The sequence below is a fragment of the Eubalaena glacialis genome, chromosome 3 (genome assembly GCF_028564815.1).
Source record: "Eubalaena glacialis isolate mEubGla1 chromosome 3, mEubGla1.1.hap2.+ XY, whole genome shotgun sequence".
NCBI classification, from domain to species: Eukaryota; Metazoa; Chordata; class Mammalia; order Artiodactyla; family Balaenidae; genus Eubalaena; species Eubalaena glacialis.
In genome coordinates, this window is record NC_083718.1 from 29246498 (window position 1) to 29268545 (window position 22048).

Genomic DNA, 22048 nt, shown 5'->3' on the forward strand with positions numbered 1-22048 from the left:
GACTCTTTAAAAGTAAACTGCTGGATAGAGAGAGGGACCACAAAACCTGGTGTATACCTGCTGTCTATAATTATCATAAACATCTTTTTTTCATTTTCAAAAAGAGCCCCAGTTTCCATGACAAATTATATGGTCAAACTATGGATAAAGGAAACCAAGATTTTAAAGCAGGATTCATTTAAGGGAATAATGTCAGGATGTGACTAAGTAGATAATTCAGAGTCATTCTTGGTTTGTATAAACCAGAAAACAAAGCTAAGACCGTAAGTCTAGGGAAAAACAAGAATCACTACATTATCTTGTGAATACCAAAGAAAAAGAGCTGAGATTCTACTAGCTGTGGTTAAAGCTAGAGGTCAGATTCAGGCTAACTAAAGTCAGGCTCTGGGGAAACAAATGTCTGAAGAAAATGAGGTAACCTGTGGGCATGAAGAAAACAAAGACCAAAAATAGTCAGAATCAAGGCATAAGAAGGACTTTGGGAGGATGGGAGTAGATTTAAGCATCATATCGAATTGCTTGGGTAAGCTCTGTCATCCATTTTCTCCCTTTTGAAGTTAGGATGTGTGGGATGGAAGTTGGGACCATCAGCTGTTGTCCATCTGAATTTAATTGTTGTTTGGTCCTGAAAAAATGTGGTCTCTTTCCCTTTTTACTCCCTTATTTGAGAGCTGGTTTATTTCATTAATTTATACTTTTATCAACCTTTATTCAACATCAACCATGTGCCAGGCTTTGTGTTAGGAGAGAGAGATTGAAAAGACAGAGTTCTTCCCCTCAATAACTAAGTATGTGGAGGGACGGAAATACACAAGTGAAAACATACGAATTAAAAATGGTATGATGAATGCTTTGATAAACAAACTGTTCAAGGAAGGGTACCAATAGCTTACATGAGGGGATCTCAGGTTAAATATCTTTTCCTCAGAGAAGTCTTTAGCTATCCAATCTAAGGAAACCTCCCTAGTCACTGTCAAATCAGCTTGTTTCATTTTAATCATAAGCTTTTTAACCAGTTGATAGTTTCCTATTTATTTATTTGCCTCCCCACTCCACTATAACACACACACGCGTGCGTCTGCACGCAAGAATATAAACTTCATGACTGCAGGAACCTAGTGCCTGGTATATAAAATGTCCTCAATAAATATTGAATTTAATTGCCAACTGAGCTCATTTTGAAACATGTGGAATTAATCCTTTAACAGGTATGGTCAAGGAGGGTTTTCCAAAAATATGGAGCAACCTTTTCAAAAGCACAGGAGGGTAGAGGACTTGTTCAGAGGACCACAGTTACTTTTAGAGAGATGAGATTGGACTAGATCTTGAAGGCCCCTACATATCATACGAAGAACTTTAGATTTTTTAATGCTAAAGGCAGTGGTGAATCATTGAAAACTTTTAAATCTGGCAGTGATGTGCAAATCACTGTTGTAAGTGTGAAGAATGGATTGAAAATTGGCAAGGCTGGAAGCAGAGAAGGCAATTAAAAAGCTGCTGACATGTCCAGTAGTCAGTTGGATATAAAGGTCTGGATCTTAGGAAAGATACAAAGGTCTGGGCTAAAATAACAGTTTTGGAATTACAAGAGAGTAGATGTGAATGCAGAATAATAGATGAGATCACTTGGAAAGAATGTATAGCGTGAGAAGAGGCAAAGTATGAAATTTTTAGCAACACCAGTGTGGGTGGACAAAGGAATAAGAGTGAATAAAGGAGGATCAAACAGAGGGCTAAGAGAAAACCAAAAGAAAATAGTATCTTGGAATCAAAAACTCACTTACTCAAAAAGTTGAGTAAGCAGCAGTGTTACATGATACACTGATATTAAATATGATAAGCACTAGAATGCCTTTTCAGTTTTTCCCCAAAATACATTGTATTTCTGGGTCTAGAGAAGATAAGCAGAACATATGTTTCCATCTTAACTCAGGAGAAGTTGCATACTGTTAAAATGTGATCTCTTTAAAGAGATGATCAAGCTGAAATCCTATTATCTTTTTCAGTGCTGGTTGTATTGTTAAGTAGTTAAAAGGTGCTGAGATATCCACACCCCAACCCCCAAGTTATGGGATTACAGCATTTTGGTTTGTACTTTTGCGTTGTGTGTTTGTCAGTAGATAAGCTTATTTTATGCTTTGTCCCCAAATTTACCTTTTATAATATTAACACAAATGTCTGTTATTTATAAAGAACTCTTAAGTTTTACATCTAAGCTTACATGGAGATGCGCTATAATAAGAAAGTGCTGTTAACTGCCTGGATTAAAGGTAATTATCTTCCATTGCAATGATAATCTCCCCTAGACCTCCCTCCTTTGACTTCCCTATGGTACCTAGAGAACCCATCATAGTACCAGTTTCTTTCCCCACTCCTTCGTCCACAGTACTGCCGAGGGAAGAGGAGGATGTTGTCAGGGCTGCTTCATAGCCTTTCAAGCTAAATGAGAAAGATTTGTAGTGAAAACGGAAAGCTGAATATTAAATGAAAAGGAAAAAATTGGTCATTGTAGAGGGCTTGAGGTTCTTTTGAAAAAGTATTTCTCTTCTCCATAAATTTCATACCATAGACCAGTTTTTCCAGATACTTCTCCTTTCCTGAGTTTTGACTCCCCAAATACCTCTTATTAGCATATTCTCTCCCCTCATGGGGCCTTGTATCTATCAGTGCTGATTCTGTAGGCAGCAGGTGGTAGGGAAAAATCCAGAACGAGGAGAACTATAACAAGACTGGAAACATGGAATGAAGAACATCTACAGCAGTGCGTCAGCCCAGAGGAAGTCCGTGCTGAGAACCTAGATCCAGGTTTAAGCAGTTTGGAATGGAGATATTCCAAACTCTAGTTCACAGCAAGATTTTACATTAGGTCCCAGGCAGAGCCAGGGAACTATGATAAACCAGAGTCAGAATCTAGGTAGAGCGTGCCAGTTAGAACACAGAGGAAGGAGGCATGTTCAAAGTCCACTCAAACACCCAGTGAAGATGTATGGGAACTAAAGGATAAGAGATCAAATAAGAGCTTGAGTCGTAAGAGAGGACATTGATAACAGAGGCTGCATTTGGATTTTGACTTAACATTTTTTTCTACTTCCTGTCAATCCAGAAATAATCTGAGTTAATGGGCCAAAGCAAATAGTGGTTCTTAACAGGTAAATTATGACAGCTTGATTTTTCTTCCTCTTATACTAATCTTCTTTTTTGCAGTCTCTTCACTGAACAATTTTTTTAAAAATTTTCTATCAGGAGAATTTACTTTTGGTCACTCTGATTGATGCTCCTCTCCCCTTCTTAGCACCCCATGTTCTTCTTAGGTATAGGAAACCCTATCCTGCTATATTAATTCCCAAAGCTTCATAAGGGAACCCTCACCTTTTTTTCAGTCAAAAGCTTAACATGTAATAGGTTTGCCCCTGTTTTCCTTTCTCTATTATTGTATGAGATCTTATTTATTTTCCTGCTTTTAAGGGGCTTTCCACTTACTGTGCCCTAGTCTAATGAGCTCTTCCCTGTGTGGTTTTTTTGTTTTGTTTTGTTTTTGCATGCCTACCTCCTTCTCATAATTTACTTTCAGAGGCTTTTTTTAACCACCCTACCTAAAATAGCCCTAGCATTCCCCTCTTACTACCATGTTTCATTTTCTTTATAGAACTTACCTCTAGCTAGTTTACTTTCTTTCTGTCCTTTCTAGAATGATCTTATTTGCCTTGACCATTTCTGTATGTCTTATGCCTTGAACAGTGCCTGGTATGTAGTAGAACTCAATATCTGTTGAATGAATGAATGAGAAAGAAAAATTTTTGACATGCTTTTTTCATTTTTATCAATATTTGTATGTGGTTAGCTATATATTAGCTAAATTATTTCATTGAATTTATAGATTGGTTAAATCCAATCAGGCCTCCACAAACAGGTTTTCCTGTATTTTATGTGCTGAAACTAGTTTATATCTTGATTTCAAAGTAACTTGTTAAAATGTATAATTTAAAACCTTGTATGTTTTATAAGCTTTTCTTTGTACTAAGAAACATGATTTCTTGTACTAAGAAACATGGTTGTGTCAGAAGAAATGTATAAGTTTCAGGGGAATTGCCTTGATTAGTAGAAAAGTAGAGATACCTTTGCATTTCTAGCGGTACCTACCTAACGACTTAGTGCTTAAGAATCTGTTTGGCGAGGAAAGGAAAGGTAAGATGGTCATTGATGAGCAGTCAGATTTTAGGGATGAAAGAAAAGAATTCATGACAATGAAATAAGCCATAAAGAGGAGAGAAATTGGACATTTTAACTATAGAAGCATTAGAGTAGACCTGAGTGTGATTTGAATATACAAAAGAAGGAGCTAATAGAAAAAGAATGGTAAACAGTGATGGAAAGGGAAGAGATTGTGGCTGTAAGACTCCTAAGGAATGGGAAGAATCAAGGATGTAGGATAGATTTTGGGAGAGGACAAAGATTTACCCAGACAGAGGTAAAAAGGAAGAAGGTAAGGCCAGATAGTGCCCTTTTTAAAAAACTGAGGTAAAATTCACATGACATTTACCATGTTAGCCATTTAAAGTGTGCAGTTTATTGATTTTTAGTACATTCATGGTGTTATGCAACCATCAGCACTGTCTAATTCCTGGACATTTTCATCACCCTAAAAAGAAATCCCATACCTATTAAGCAGTCACTTCATATTCCTCCATCCCCCAGCTCCTGGCAACCACTAATCTACTCTCTGCATCAGTGGATTAGCATATTCTGGCCATGTCATATAAATGGCATCTCATAGTATGTGGCCTTTTATGACTTGCTACTTTTCACTTAGCATATCTTTTCAAGGTTCATCCATGCTATAGCATGCATCAACACTTCATTCCTTTTTATGACTGAATAATATACCATTGTGTGGGTATACCACATTTTATTTATCCATTCATCCATTAATAGACATTTGGGTTGTTTCTACCTTTTGGCTATTGTGAATAATGCTCCATGAGCATGCATGTACATGTTTTTATTTGTATACCATGATAAATTATAAAATATCTCTCCTACCCCCATTCTGAACTCCTTTTTTTCTAACAATTTTGTCTGAATTTTCCATTTAAAAGTTGATTACAAGTATGTTATAAAAATAACAATGTTAAACATTCAGAACCGTTTATTCCACTGAATTTGTGGGACTTTGCATTTTAAAAATGAAATTAGAGTTTCATGGAAAATTACAAGTTAAAAAAAATTATCCTCTATTAAATCTTCCTGATTTTGTTCCCTGATGTTAGTGGCTAGCATTCTGCATAGTTCTTGAACTATTTATGTGTGAAGTGATTTCCATAAGCCATGGGAACCTCTACTATTGATTTGAACTGGTAGAGACCCTGCTCTCCTTACCCAGGAGGTCGTTGCTCATTGAAGAAAGAGACGTTCTCATCATCTGAGGGTGAAACGAGTGCATTTTTACTTAGACACTTTGATATGATCAGTATACTAATGCAGTACCATTCTTCCGTTGTTATTTTAAAATAGGCCTACAAAAGCTTGATATTTAACCTATTATGTTTCTCATTTCTGTGGGAAGATAAATTCTGAATTTCAACTGATTTGGAAAATTTTTTAGCTAATAAATAAAGGACTATTGCTATTGAATTGCCATTTTGCTCTACATTTGTATTATCGTATTTCTATGCCTAAGTTTTCTCCCTTCCCCCACCCCTTTTGTCTCCACTTTCTGTCACAAGAAGCAAGCCACCTATGTCTGAGGTTGCCAAATGTAATTTGACCTCTCTTTACAAGTATTCAGTAGGTGGAATATTTACCCCCATGAAAGTTAATCCTGTGTTCTTTGGTTTGATATACCATTATTCCCCCTTCCCCAACCTCCAATTTCAGAATTAGAAGCGGTGAACATTTTTAGTATAGTCTGAACTTTTAAACAAAAATGACGATAATGGTAATATGCTAGTGAAAAACCAAGGGCAAACTTTTCATAGGCTTGGTTTGTCTTGTATATACTGGCCCTTTATCATCTGAAGAATGTTTAGTTTCTTTAAATTTAAAACTAAAATCTAAAAATATTGTCTGGTTCTTATAGAAATATTGTTTTAACTGCAAAATACCCCTGCATGGTTCGGGTGGCATTCTCTTTTTTTTTCCTAAGCTCCTGTTTTGGACTAAACTCCTCGAGAGCAAGGACTGAGTTATATCTATATTATATATATATTAAATGCCCTATGGTGGTGAGCCCAATAGCCTACAAATAACAAGTACCATATCTCAGTAACAGGTTGTTAAAATTGTTTAAAGTAGTCAATGAGATATAGATGTGAAATCCCAAAGTGAGATGCCAGATATCACATACACATATTCAAAAGAAAAGATTGAGAACATGTTCCATAATTCTGTCTTCTTACCCTAAACCTAGAGGCTGTGGGGAGTGTCACAGGTCACTCCCCCATATGGAGATGCATCCACCTGGCTCATGGGAACTGTAGGAGAGAGCACATGAAAGCCACTCCCAACCCCTAAGATAAATAAGTTATCTTTAAACTGCCAGTCCCAGAGAGCTCAGAGAATATAAGTTCAAAAAGAAATTTTCTGTTCCCATACCACTCCTCCTTCCTCCCCATGCCCTTCGGAAGAATTAAAAACTGACTGACAAACTTGGGGAGGAGGGTTCTACTTAGAGTGGAAGCATAAAAGTTGGACAGATATCTGATCTCTCTCCCTTCCTCAGTTTAGACTTCTAGCCTAAAAAAGTTCCTAGCTGAGTGAGGGACACCTGATTTCGTACTCTATTAGGTTTGGGGGTTTAATCGAGCCCTGGTCAGAGTGGGGAAGAGAAGAGATTCATGAGCCTGGGTTAGTATACTGTATTTGAAATACCCTTTAGCCATCTAGGAGAAGAAAGTACAGATAGGTGAGCAGCTGTCTACAGTTGGTGATTTAAGTGAAGCCTTGGATATGGGTGGAATCACCTAGGGACAAAATCTAGAATGAAAAGATGAGAAAATCTAGCAAACTTGGTCTCTGCTTTGAGGAGCTCTTAAGTTCTGTTTAAGCATTATATTGCATGTCAGATTATATGTACTTTTTTAGATATGAAAAGTATTATAGCTTCAAAGTACATAGACAGTATAGCTGTTTCTGTCTTTGTTTTCACACGAAAGTTGTGGATTTTTTGTACCTAGACACGAAAATGACAGTTTGGATTTCAAGCTGAGCTAGTTGTAACTATTACTAATTTTTCAAAACACTATCAAAAATACAGATATGAACTTTGAAGGCTTCTTTGCTCATACAGCAGTACTTCAGGCCCTATCACTTGCTTGGAAAATAAATTGCTACTTCTCTGACAGATATATATGCACAGCTATCTCTAATGTTTTAAGAGGAATCTGTAGAAAGTCATCTGAATACTCTTTCTGTACAACTTCAGTCCCCCTCCCTAAAAACATTAGTTCTCTGTGTGTGGGTCTTTTGTTATTATTTCAAAATAGTGTCAGAAGCGATTTGGAGAGATTTAATATATTTGAAACTGCTGGTGCTTAGATATTTGAAGAAATCAAGTTTTGGAAGTCCATTATTAGAATTAAATATCATCAAATCAGAAATTAACTGAAGGTAATTTGTAAATTAACATGCCAGAGAGATGCAACATGCAAGTAATCACATGTGGTTATTTTTGTCTCTTACTCCCAAACTTGAACTGTAATTTTTTTTCTAGTAATTATACAAATAAGGAAATAAACTTCAGTAAATGTGGAGTTCAGTGACTTGAGTTAGAAATAATTTTAAAATTTTATTTTAAGATAGTCACATAACTTAGTAGTTCTAATTTCTTTCTTTATAAGTGGGGTTGAAGGCAGAGCACATGGAAAGGTATACTTAGCAGGTTTTATTGCTGTTCTTGTTAAACTTACTAATTCTGCTGTTTAGCAAAATGAAGCAGGTTTGGTTTTTTCCTTCTGTACACTGTGCTTCCATGTATTATTAAAATTTATATTTGATTTAAAGTTAATACACAATTTGCTCTTAAAGCAAAGATAATTTAAAATATTGAGTGGTTCAACAGAATATTAAATCGTAATTCCTGAAAACTGTAGTTATATTTGAATTAAATATTAAGTAATGCCATCTAGTGGTAACATTTCCAAGTTTAGTGAATTTGAAAATTTGGTATCCGCTTTACTAAATGTGGACTTCAGAATTTATCAGCTAGGTATACTATATCATTAAAAAGGTTTCTGGAAAATAGTTTAACCTAAGGGTTTTTTCCTTTTTGGTAGAAAATGAAGGCTCTTTGGTTATGTTCTAAAGATCCTTTCTACAAAGTGCTAATTGAAACACATTATTATTCTTTATTGTGATAATTAGAGCCACAACTATTACCTGTAAATAATAAGCATTGGGAGCAAAGTAGGCTTAATAGTAAAACAGAAGGTTAAAGTTTATTTAGTTATAACCTTTTCCCAGTCTATTCAGGGCCTATTATGTGCCAATAAATGAGTAAGACTCAGGTAACTGCCCTTAAAGGCACATGATTGATTGTTGGTCTCTGTGTTTAGAATATTTCAGAAGTGTTGACCATAGACAGCCTTCTTATTGAAAATGCTGATCTGTGTGAACAGACTCAGGAATCTGCATTTCAAACAAAGGCCTTTAAGTTTAAAAATTATATTCTATACAAAGTTTGAGAATTATGGTATATTCTATACAAAGATCATATGTTAAAATCTGTCATTTAGGACCTTAGAAAACTATATGTATAAATTTAACTCATATATGTAAATGTTAAGCATCTGTTAGGGAAGGAACAGAAAAAATCAGCCATACCTTTAAGCTTCCAGCATGCTTCTCAAAAATAACAGAGCAAAGAGACAAGCTGAAAACAAGCTGAAGTGGTGTGGTACTCTTTCCTAACTCTTGGCATTATTGTAATGCTTAACATTATTAGCATCTTCTAACAAAGCAAATGTAATATCCTGAATATCTTTTATTTATTATCAAATAGTACATTTTGCTAAATGTTTAAAAAGGACATTTACATAAGCTGTCACTGCCCTGTTTTCGGCTCCAGCTGTTACTCCTATTGGATGTTACCCTATCATTAAACAAGTTTCCCTCATTGTTGAAGTTACCTATGAAATTAACTTGAAATATTATTTGCCTCTGAAGTTACTGATAATACTCACATATTAATCTGGTACTCAGACTTTTCATTTATAAAATAATTTTCTCCTCCTAGGTATTTGGAGTAGATGACAATCAAGATTATAATAGGCCTGTTATCAAAGAAAAACATAAAGATCTGGTAAAAGATTGGGCTCTCAATTCTGCTGCAGTAGTAATGGAAGAAAGAAAACCACTGAGTACACCTGGATTTCACAGCTCAGAGGTATACACATCTTTCTCATATTTTTTACATGCACAAAATATAAATTTTTATCATTTGTAATTACAGCTGACCCTTGAACAACACGGGTTTGAACTGCGCAGCTCCACTCACACACACATTTTTTTTCACTAGGTACATACTCTGGTAGTACATGATCCATGGTTGGTTGAATCCAAGGATTGGGGACCATGGACACAGAGGGCCAACTGCAAAGTTATACATGGATTTTTGACTACATAGAGGGTTGGAACCCTTATTCCCCTCACCCCCCCCACCTTTGTTCAAGGGTCAACTGTATATTATTATAAACAATTGATACATCCTCTTGTAAAATACTTTAAATTAATATGCTTTTGTCAGTGAGTGAAAATGTTAAATTTCAGTAAGCAATTAATGAACTATGTGCTCACTAATCTAATTGACATTATGAGATAAGACAAAAGAATATACACTGCATATACTTTCTAGGAGGTCATGTATTTGGAATGGAAAGATCTGTCATGCCAGGAAACATGTGTATGGTAGTGCCTGATAGATACAACTTATAAACCTAAATAAGTGCCCTTGTAGTGCAGCCCAGGATGTAACTAGAATAATGTGAAATTAATTAAGGGTGGCTTGGTTAAGATAGTTTTGGAGTCAGTATAGTATAGTAGAGCTTCTAGGACCTGAGTGCGAATCCCAGAACTGCCACATTTAACAGAATACCTTTGAGTCAGTCATTTCCCCTCTCTCATCTTCAGTTTTCTCATCTATACAAATGGCATTTTTGATAAAACCTATTTACAGGGAAGGATGTGAAGCATGGAAAGTACCCAGCATCATAATTGTCTGAGATTTATGCAGTCAACAAATGTTTATTCCCTTATCAGAAATATTAGAATTTCATTCTACACTGATATGTCGGAAAGAAGTGTTAAAAAAAATGTATATGACTGAGAATTATTAATTAATTGTAATTTATTCAACTAACAAGATCTAACATTCAGTGGACGCTTTCTGCGTACCATTTTACAAATAATGAAACTGAAGTATGTAGAAATTAATTTGGTCAGTGTCTTAAAACTAGTACCTTGTGGCGCCAGAATTTGAACCTTAAGGAGACTTGATTTCTTAACTCATTCTCTTATTCTTATATTGCCTTTCAGGAAATGAGTTAATTTAAAATATACAAGTAGTAAATGTTGAATATAAATAAAATAAAATCTTAAGATATAAATAAAACAAAATATAAATGAGGTATTGTATTTGTTTGAAATGTAAGTATTCTTTATAGACAACTAAATACACATATATATTTGCTTATTAATGTAAAAATTTTTCCTTTATGGTCTGCTATTTCCTGGAAACTGTCGAAACAATTACTGTATTTTAGTATTCTTTTTTCCTCCTTCATCTTAGAGAATTTTTATTTTGATTTCTGTTTTATGAGATGCGTAATTTACTTATTGAAAGCGAGTGATACTTACTTGAAGCAATGTTTTAGTATTCTGATTAATCTAGAAAAGGTGCTGGTGATTGTGAACTTGTAGGACTTCCTCTTCTCCTCTCTATCCCTTCAGCCCATGCCAAGTAAATTTATATATAGCCTGAGTATGTACCTGCCTTTGAAGGAGTCACCTAAACAAGCCATTAGAACAGTCTGCACAGAATGAGTCTACATAAATGTGTGTCTTTGAAACCCACCCTGTTGTGGGTATTCCTAACGTGATTTGTGCTGGTACTTCCTTCAGTCTCAGAACTGTGAGCAGCTCCCACGAAACCTTGGAGGAAATTCAAAGATTCAGCAGGCTTTGGTACCCTTAGGCTTCACTGTATGTATGTCACTATGTGTACAACTTACTATTTTAATCTATTATTCTTGAAATCATATAGTATATAGTCTGTATGAAATATTTATCAGTTTCTAGCCTGTCATTCGACACTTTTAATAAAATATTGTTTTGAATAATTCAGAATAAAATTTGGTCAGAGCTTTCCATTCCTTAGTTGTCATTACAGGTTCAATACTAAGCATTGGCTTAAACTTTCAGTGAGGAAACATTTTTTCTATACTCCTAGATCTTCCATATGAAATGCCTAGATTGACCTAGTCTTAAGAATTACCAATGTACATCCATAAGTCTGTGGAAGCATACCATGAATTAAATTCTGTTTCACAGTTGACTAAGTACTTGCCTTAAGGACAGATGTAGACAGGGGCAGGTCTAGGTTCAGACTGGTTATACAAAAATTCTTAAAGGTTGAGTCATTTCTAGCTTCTTCTGGAAGTACTAAAGTGTTGTAGAAAGAAGCCTCAAGCTTTGGGTTTGTTTTTGAAATCCCTGAAGATATGACCTGGGAGATTTAATACTCCTAGAGACTCTGGAACCAATCTGATTCCTGGAAACATTTAGAGGGCTAGAGAACAACTTAGAAATAGGTCTTTAAACTCTCTGTTCTGTAGAATGGAGTAGAACTAACTTCACTGTGGTAGCCACAAAGCTACTGTAGTACGCCTGAGTTTATTTAGTAGCAGTAAATTTTAAGCTCTAAGAGTTTATTTTAGTACCATTGTTAGTACTTAATAAGTACAGAAAATTATACTACATTCACAGTAATAATGTTGTAGTTAAAAGAGGTGCCTAGAAAATCTTCAATTTATATATGAGGAAATTTAGTACATGATAATATATCAATGTGAGGTTTCAATATTGCTTTGTATGATAGGTTAAATGGAATTTAATGACTAAATGGAATTCTGTGAACACGAGAATCAGATTTGACCAGACTAGGTCATTGCATTTTCTTGTTTCTCTCCTTTAGGAAGGCACATCTTCATCTGGAAACAAGCGTTGGGTTTCACAATGGGCTAGTTTGGCTGCCAATCATACAAGGCATGATCAAGAAGAAAGGATAATGGAGTTGTCTGTACCTGTTTCTTTAGAGAATGGTATTTTCTTTCCTTCTTTCTTTTTTTTTGTGAATCATACATCAATTTTTAAAATACTATAAGCTAAATCTGTATAGTGAGACATAAATTAAACCTAAATAAACATACTCACATAGTCTCATGCTCATGCTATATATAGATTTTATTTTCAATAAAAATGCAGATATCATTAAAATATACCCCAACTGAAGATAAAGAGATAATTTGTAGATGAAGCATATATATACACACTCACACAAATTTATATGTGACTTTATATATATACAACATATATATAAATGAAAATTTAAAAATAAGACTAACACAGTTCCAAACTATCCCATTCATTAACACAACAAATATTTAAATGCCACTTTATGCCGTACGTTCAATGAAAAAGAATTTACTTAATATGTATTTAATTTACTTAATACATCATTTGCAGACCTATGTAATATGATTTTTATTACCTTTTATATTTCTGTGAACTGAAATATAAAGTTTCTTTAAAAAAACACAAAATTATATGCCTCTTATGATTTTGTTATTAGATTCAGTTAATTATGTTCTTAATTAAAAATAAAACTCTCAGGGAGAATTTGTATGTGGCTTTTTACCTGTATTCTTAGTTGTATTATTGGAAATGGAAATAGAAATTTATTTTGTCTTTGACTTGTGACACCCAGAAATCTGTTTAGGAATTTTGTAAACATTAGTCAGCAAGTATTTGAGCAAGGTACACATCAGTGTACCAGAAAAGCTATATAATTTATCATAGAAGCTAGAAGTAATTTTTAATATTACCAAAAATCTTTGGAAAGACAGAGTAATTTGCAGCTTGGTTCACATAAACTGATTACTGTTTGGGAAACAAAGAAAACAGACAGAGAAGCTAGGCAAATTTACAAAAGAATCATTATAAAATTATTATTAGCTGTGGAAAGCAAAATTTTGTACTTGTTATAAAAATTAATAGTACTTGGCCTTCATTATTTCATTCCTGTTTCATGTTCTAAATGAACTTACTTAGATAAGCTGATAAATCTACTTATAATCTAAAATGTTCTCGTCAAATATTCATTGAGTGTGTGTTAGGAGCCAGGACAGTGTGAGAAATCCTAGAAAAATACAAAAATATAAAATAGCTATTACAGTTTAGTGCTTCAAGTAGCACTAAGGAGATAAGACATAACCAAATAACATGATTAATTGCTAAATTAAAGTTACATCAGTAAGTTATTAGGTATTTTCCTACATTATAACCATAGTATTGCTATGAGGTTTAAATGCTAAAATTTTAGAATTATAAAGGGAAGAAAAGACCCACAGAAGCTATATCTAGTATCTTTTTCCCACTTATCCCCAAAAGATTTAAATGCTTTATATGTTAATTTATATTTCCCTAAAAAGATCCCTTTTCTCAGAAATACATTCCATTTATAAGCAGTCAGGAAAGTCCTCCTTAAGTAGTATTCTCAAAGTCTCTCACGTGGAAACATCAAAGTTATATATTTTCTCATTGGCTTCTCAGTTTGAGGCTTTAATATACCAGAAGATCATAATTTAAAAATACCTCAGTTTGTAAAATTATGGCAAGTCCTGTCACCTTTTTTCCGTTCTTATAATTTTTAAAAATCTTTTAATGAGCTTTGAATTTTTTTTTTAGAAAACCTTGTTAAAATTCTACATTTTCTGTTTTACTTAGGAAATCCAAACTTGTCATTCTTTCAGTAGATAATAATGCTTATTAAAAACCAGGTGTATTATTATTCTTTACTATGTAATTCAAAGTATAACAAACTGTTTATTAGTCATTATTTTTGCAATTCTATGTACCCTACGTAGAGTCCATTTTTTGTGAGCGAAACTTCACAGCTGGGACAAGTCACAAAAGCAAGAATGAACACAGTAAACTTCTCTGCCATAAAACACATTAAGAGAAAAAAGAGAGCAACAGATGTAGGTTTAAGATCAGATGACCCTGATTTTCATCTCATACAATATGCTTTCTTGACTCTCCTATTAGTAATCTACCTATTTGTGCATTTTGGCATTGTATTTTCTTTTTAAACTACACTGTCACAATGTTGGCTTATTTATTCAAAGTTTTACTTTATACTTAAGCCATTTCTTAACTTCAGAATCTAAGGTAATATGATACTCGTTTGCCCCAATAAGTTCCTTATTTGTTGTTTTATTTTATAGATACAGATATCAGTGAATCTGGCCTTTCAGTGAGAAGTACTGGCTCAGCAACTTGCTTGGCTAGTCAGGGAGAGAGAAAGAGACGAACCCTTCCCCAGCTTCCAAATGAAGAGAAGTCTCTTGAGAGCTCCAGAACAAAGGTTATAGCACAGAGGTCAGAGATAGGAGAAAAGCAAGACACGGAACTTCAGGAGAAAGAAGCACCTACACAGGTATACCAGAAAGATAAACAGGATGCTGAGAGAGCCCTGAGTAAAATGAACAGGGCAGTAAATGGTGAGACTCTTAAAAGTGGTGGAGATAATAAAACCCTGCTTCACTTAGGCAGCTCTTATTCTGGAAAGGAGAAAAGTGAAACTGATAAGGAAGCTTCTTTTGTAAAGCAAACATTAGCTAAAATCCAGCAACAAGAACAAAAGGAACAGGCACAGTGGACACCTACTAAATTATCTTCTTCAAAAAATATTTCAGGTCAGATAGATAGATGTAGGGAGGAACCTTTTAAACAGGAGTCACAACCTCAAGAAAAAATTCCAGGACTTTCTACAAGCAAAGGAGAAAGAGTGATACAAAAGGAGGGTAAGCGAAGAAAAGCTGAGGAAATTCTGAAAAGTCAGACTTCAAAGGGAGGAGACAAGAAGGAATCCTCCAAGTCATTAGTGCGGCAAGGAAGCTTCACTATAGAGAAACCTAGCCCCAACATACCCATAGAACTTATTCCCCATATAAATAAACAGGCTTCATCTACATCCTCTTCTTTAGCGTTAACAACTGCCAGCAGAATACGAGAAAGAAGTGATTCTATGGATACTGATTCTAGTTTGGACACAACCCTTATTCTAAAAGACACAGAAGCAGTAATGGCTTTTCTAGAAGCTAAACTGCGTGAAGATAATAAAACTGATGAAGGCCCAGATACTCCCAGTTATAACAGAGACAACTCCATTTCACCTGAATCTGATGTGGACACAGCTAGTACCATCAGTCTGGTTACTGGAGAGACTGAAAGAAAGTCAACCCAAAAGCGAAAGAGTTTCACTAGTCTCTATAAAGATAGGTGTTCCACAGGTTCTCCTTCCAAAGATGTTACAAAGTCATCATCTTCAGGTGCTAGGGAGAAAATTGAAAAGAAAACAAAAAGTCGTTCCACAGATGTAGGTTCTAGGGCAGAGGGTCGTAAATTTGTGCAGTCCAGTGGAAGAATAAGGCAGCCTTCAGTAGATTTAACAGATGATGACCAAACCTCTAGTGTACCTCATTCAGCCATCTCTGATGTTATGTCGTCTGATCAGGAAACTTACTCTTGTAAATCTCACGGAAGGACTCCACTTACCTCAACGGATGAGCATGCACATTTCAAACTGGAAGGAAGTAAAGTAACTAAGTCCAAGACTTCTCCTGGAGCACCTGGTGCATCCAGTAAATCAACCACTCTCCCAAGGCCACGACCCACCAGGACTTCCCTCTTGCGCAGAGCCCGACTTGGTGAAGCTTCAGACAGTGAACTCGCCGATGCTGACAAAGCATCTGTGGCTTCTGAAGTGTCCACAACAAGTTCGACATCGAAACCTCCCACAGGAAGGCGTAACATTTCTAGGATTGATTTGTTAGCTCAGCCTCGTAGAACAAGGCTTGGCTCATTATCAGCTCGCAGTGACTCTGAAGCAACAATCTCTAGAAGCAGTGCCTCTTCACGGACCGCAGAAGCCATCATTAGAAGTGGAGCCAGATTAGTACCTTCAGATAAATTTTCTCCTAGAGTTAGAGCTAACAGTATCTCTCGACTCTCTGACTCCAAGGTCAAAAGTATGACCTCAACACATGGCTCTCCTTCAGGTAAATTGGATTCAGACTTTTTATAATATTAGCATATTTCTTTTATGTTTTGGGACTCCTTTTTTTAAAAATTAAATATTAGTGTTGATTCCCAAAATTTTCAGCAGAAAGGTCATGCTGTAGAGGGTTTTGTTCCTATAAAAATTACTTTATTTAGCTTAGTAAATGGAAAATTCAGAAGTTATACACACTTCCAATTAATGTCCTGGTGCAAAATAGTGATTTCAAAATTAGAAGTATATTGAACCGATTTGGGAATTTTAATTGTCTAGTTGGTGAGGTATCTGGATTTGTGTGCCAGAGTTAGATTAGGAATTATTATCTAGTTTATATAATAGAAATTAATAAAAATTAATATTGTGTTTCTAAAAACATGTTTAACTTTTAAACATCTTCACATAATTCTAAGAGTCTGAAGAAAAGCAGTATACCCTTTATTACTCCTTTCAGAGCTAAATGAAATAATCAGTTTTAGCCTTTTTTCCTATTTATTTTGAAACGTCTTGTATTTTTTTAAGTTAAATCCGTTTATGGTCGGGGCAGGTGAAAACTGATCCTTAATTTATTGCAGTGAAAGAAGATGGATTTGAGAGACAGTCACTAAGCACGTGGGCGAAACTGGGCTATAGAAATTTAACTGGTTATGAGCATTATCTCATAAGGTGCCGTTATATCATTTAACTATAGTAATTAGCTGTCATTGATTGTAATAATTACAAAAGCTACTTTCTCCCCACCAGAATTAACTGCTTCTGGCATATTTGTCTGTTTATATACTTCATATTCAAAGCCATAGCCAGTGAGAATACATATGTAACCAAAGAGTGCTAAGACAGATATTGGTGTGTATCCTGTAAACATGGTCTCATTACTTCATAATCAGCTTCATATGTGGGTGTGGCTGAAAAGGACAGTTGAGGGGAAACCAGCTGTTAAAAGACTTGAAGATTCATTTTCATCAATCATCTAAGTGAGCCCTAAGTCTTGAGTGAAGAGTAAAGGGGAAAGTTGGTGTGCAATCTTTTTTTTTTTTAATTTTTACTTCTGTCACAATACAGCCTACAAGACCCAAAACTAGTGGTACTTGGCAAGTGTTATTTTTTTCATTTTTTGTTCCTCCTCTCTCCTCTTCACTGCTGCTTTCCTCCACTCCATTCACATTCCATCTCTTTCCTGGTCTATGGGTGAGGTGATGATGATCATCATGGATGTAAGCTGAAGATAGATAACATACAGTCTTGATTCCAAAAGAATAGATGACGTTTCTGTTATTACTGTTGTCCTCCTTGTTTCTACACTTCAAGCTTTGGTTGGTGGTTCATGGGTTTGTTGCCAAGTATTTTAAAAGTACTCTCACTTGATTTATGTTTCCCCAGTGTTGTTATCTGTTGTTCCATGTGGCTCTGCTTCTTCAGTTCACAGTTCCTTTGTGCTGCATTCTATGGTGTGTACTCTTACCAGATTTCTTCTGCCACATTGCTTGTTTCTTCACCTCATGTCTATTTAAGTACATAAAAATGTTTAAGTATTCTCCTGTCTTAACATAAGCTGTGACATAAGTTGTATGTTACCAAGTAGCATGAAACTCTTGGTAACTCTTCCTTCGGTACTAGTTATCTATCTCTTAACACATGAGTGATCTGATTTTATTCCTCAGTGTTTACCAGAGGGGCTTATTTGAGATGCAAACCAAATATGATTACTTCAGCAAGTCTAAGAAACAGCTATAAGATGCCATATATGTGTGTGTGTGTATATATATATCTTTAAAGATATATTTTGTTTCTTGCTTCTTTGAATACAGAACTTGATAAACATCTTTCTATGTCCAAAAAGTACCTTGAATTGCTTAATGAAATTTCCTAGGGCAAACTGACGTGTGTGATCTTGGCCTTCTCCATGCTTACTAGCAGTATATTAAATAATTAGAGTCATGGAATTTAATAGTTCGAGGGGTTACTCAGTTTAGGAAACTAAGGCCAAGAGATGGAATAACCTGCCCTGGTCACATAGATATATATAGCAAGAACAGGTTGAGAATCCAAGGCTTTTAATTCCCAACCTATTGCTTTTTTGACCACAACCAGTCTAGCTCTGAGAAATTGTCTCTACTTGTGTGCAAGCTTCCAGAGGACAGCTGGACTCTATTGGATTATTATCATGAATATATATAAGGCCAATATACAGTATAAAGATTTTGGTATTGTTCACCATAATCTTTGTAATTATGATGTTTTACCAAGTTCATGTTCTCTTTTCCACCTTATTGAGCCTGAAGCCACATTGTGATCCAGGATTATATATTCAGATTCTCTCAAGATGCCCATTTACAGTTTTATATCCCATCTAGGACAATGACCAGGGTAACATACTAAAATAGTTACATGTGGTAGGTAGTAAAAATTAAAACAAACAAACATACTTTTTTGATTTTCCTAATTGAGGTGTCTTTGATATTATGACATTTCTACCTAATATAATTATAAATCCTGAATGGAAAAAGAAAATAAAAATTCATAGCTTTTGAAATATGATTTAAAAGAATGTGAAACCATACTTGTCAGTGTTGCTATTCACACTATAAACTTCAAAGATCTTAGAAATATCTGAACTTAGAGCCTGTGATGTCCAAATTGTCATATGTAAAAACAATTCTATAAAGCTTCAAATTCTGTATTTTAACCTATGTTAAAAAAAGCTTTTCAAAGAAATATATGCGATAAAAATAGAAACATGGAAATCTCGGATTTAGCAAAATTAAGAGTAAGGTTTCTTTTATGCTTCTTTAATTCTGATGTAATTTGTTTGTAGGAGTTTAGTTTCCCCCCACACCACCAAAATTTCTTCAATGATCCTTCAGTATGAAGTTATATTAAAATATCCAGATTTATTTTCATACGATACATTTAAAACTTAGCACCCTGAATTATCAAAATAAAGCAGTTGGTTTTCATTATGTTTTAAGTACACATTCTAAAAATTTTAAAAATCATGTTAACATCCTTAGAATTTTTTTAGACCGTTTGCTTTCCCACTTTTATTCTAATCCTCAAAATTTATAGATGGTAAGAGTTAAAAGTTGGGCATGCATGGCTTGAGTTATTTTTTCTCAGGTCAAAGGCCAATACAGAACACTGTCAGGGATTTTTTCCCTCAAATGGTCTTATTGCTACTTGCTTATAAATATGCATGTAAAGCGTGTTTGTGGCTTAATTTCCCACAAAAATATTCTGATATAAGTATGAAGATGCAATGTTTGTTTTCTGAAATGTATTTGTTACATCTGTAGATGTGGATGTGTTTTGATGTCAACAAAGTTTTGGTTAACAGTAAAAGAAATCAAAACAGTCACAGATAAATGATCCTAATAACTCTTTTTTCCTTTTTAAATTATTTATACATCATAGATAGTATGTTTTCTTAGTGAAATGTAGTAGTTTATTACTTCCACAAGAGGGAGTGTTGCATAATTTTATAACTAAAATAAGTCTTTTTAACTAATGTAACTAAAATAATTTTCAGGTTAACTACAAAATTAATTAAGCCCATCTTAGAACTTTTTCTCATTTTATTATGTGTGCTGTCTAGCACTTCATCAACCCAAGAAGCTTCTTAGAGATTGGCATTTCAGATACCTTCAATACAAATTTTCAATTTAAGGATTTATCTGAAATGCCTTATTAGTACCAATGTATGAAATAAGCCTAATGATATAAAATTACATTTTATTCTCTAAATGATTTTACCTAAGGATGAAATTCAAGAAAAAAGTAAAAACATTTTTCAGCACTGGTAAAAAAAAAATCACAAAAACAGTCATTCTATGAGAAGTCTAGAATGTCTTTTTTTTTTTAATTAGTCTAACTTGAGTTTTTTTTTTAAAAATATAAAATATTTATTTTTTGTAAAGCACTTGGAACGAATTTTGCACTCTGGGAGTCAGTAGACCTGGCTTAAACTTTGATTTAAGCAATGCAAGACCTTTCTAGGCCTGATTTTTATCTATAAATTCAAGAATTTGGACTATCTAATGTCTAAGGTCATTTTATTCTAAAATTCTATGAAATAAGAAGGCACTGGGGAAAGTTAAAAACATTTTTACTTGAAGTTTGCTCTGCAATAGCTAGCAGATTATAGGGATTTTTCTTCAGATAAAATGTATTGATGCTACAGTTTGGAAGCAAAGATTAAGAACGCAAAGGTATTGAGAGAAGTTCTTTGACAAATAACAGGTCAGAGGTCCTGGCTTTAAACTCCCTTTCCCAGTCCCTTTAGAGAAGTTCTTCGACAAATAACAGGTCAGAGGTCCTGGCTTTAAACTCCCTTTCCCAGTCCCTTTTTCACCAGTAGTAATCATTTCACTTCTCAGTTCTACACTTTGCTGTTACACAAGCCAAGTTTTGTCCAGAGGTTAACTCGAGCTTTGCTTCATAGCACACCATGTATGATATGCTTTCCATTGGTAAAGATAACCTTTAATTGTTCGAAGACTTATTAATCATATTTTCATTTTCTGCTATGTCCTACTTATTTTATCTCTCAATTTCAGGAGAACAAACCTAAATATGTTACCTTTCAGGTTTTAAAATATGCTTTGTTCTTTTGGTTGCTTTTCTTTTTATTTTCCTTCATTCATCCCTCCCTCCCTCCCTTCCTTCCTTCCATTATTTTTTAATTTTTTATGTAATTTTAAAGGTTACTTTTCATTTACAGTTATTACAAAATATTGGCTATATTCCCCATGTTGTATAATAATACATCCTTGAGCCCATCTTATACCCAATAGTTTGTGCCTCCCACCAGGCCCCCATATTGCCTCTCCCCCTTTAAAAGTTATTATTAGAAGCTTCAGTATTCTTACTGGATTCTAGATAGACCTATAAAAATAGGTGGAAAATTTATGAATTTCATTTGAAAAAGAAGTTTCTCTTTTATTCTTTTCTCCAAAATGTAATGATTCTCTGACCTCAAGACTTAGACTGTTAAATTCTAATGTGGCTCAACTTATACGTTGTCTCCTGACATTTAGCACTTGGTTCTCACTGTCTCATTCTGCTTTCATGCGCTCTGCCACTCATGAAATCTATCAGCCGTTGATGCCATTCTCTCTAAATTACCTCTACATTAACTACCTGAGTTCCTTAATACCTGCTTATGTTTTCATATCTTCTGCAGTTTATTAAAACTCTTTGTTATTGGTTTTGTCTTCTCTCCAATTTTCAGTTTTAGGTATGGTTACATAGTTTCCACATCAAAAATCAGGAACTTTAATCTAACAAATAATCTTTTTTTATTTATGAATTTCCTTTTATGAATCATATTCTAGGATAGCAAAATAAAAAGCATTTATCATTTAATGAAATGCCTTTATTAAACAGTACAGATTTGTTTGCCATATATCTAATTGCCTTGCCATATTTCTGTTTTTTAAAAAAACTTCTTTGTTCTTGTTCCTTAACTTTTCCTAAAATTGTTTTCACGTCTCAGGGTCAGTTCAACTTAAGGAGTTTTCGAATGTCTAGAAATGAGTAAATTTCCACCATGGTAAAAGTAATATTTATGTTAATGAATTATAATGTTAAAATCAGAAATTTATTACCCCCTTCAAAAAACTATGATTAATTACCTGGAGTTCCATATATGTATTTGCGTACACTTTTACAGAAAGCCATGAAGTTTCTGCCTATCTTCATTCTCTCAAATAGGAGTTTGAATCC

At 34.4% G+C, this 22048-nt stretch overlaps 1 protein-coding gene across 7 annotated transcripts in view; it reads left to right on the forward strand.

The window, feature by feature from the left end:
• CEP170 (centrosomal protein 170) overlaps positions 1 to 22048 on the forward strand; it is a 144307-nt gene that overhangs the window by 97269 nt on the left and 24990 nt on the right. For all 7 annotated transcript variants that reach the window (XM_061187392.1, XM_061187390.1, XM_061187395.1 and 4 more), the window contains 3 exons: positions 9230 to 9379; positions 12185 to 12311; positions 14496 to 16331. In XM_061187392.1, coding sequence (XP_061043375.1) covers positions 9230 to 9379; positions 12185 to 12311; positions 14496 to 16331 — 2113 coding nt within the window. The remainder of the gene's footprint in view (positions 1 to 9229; positions 9380 to 12184; positions 12312 to 14495; positions 16332 to 22048) is intronic.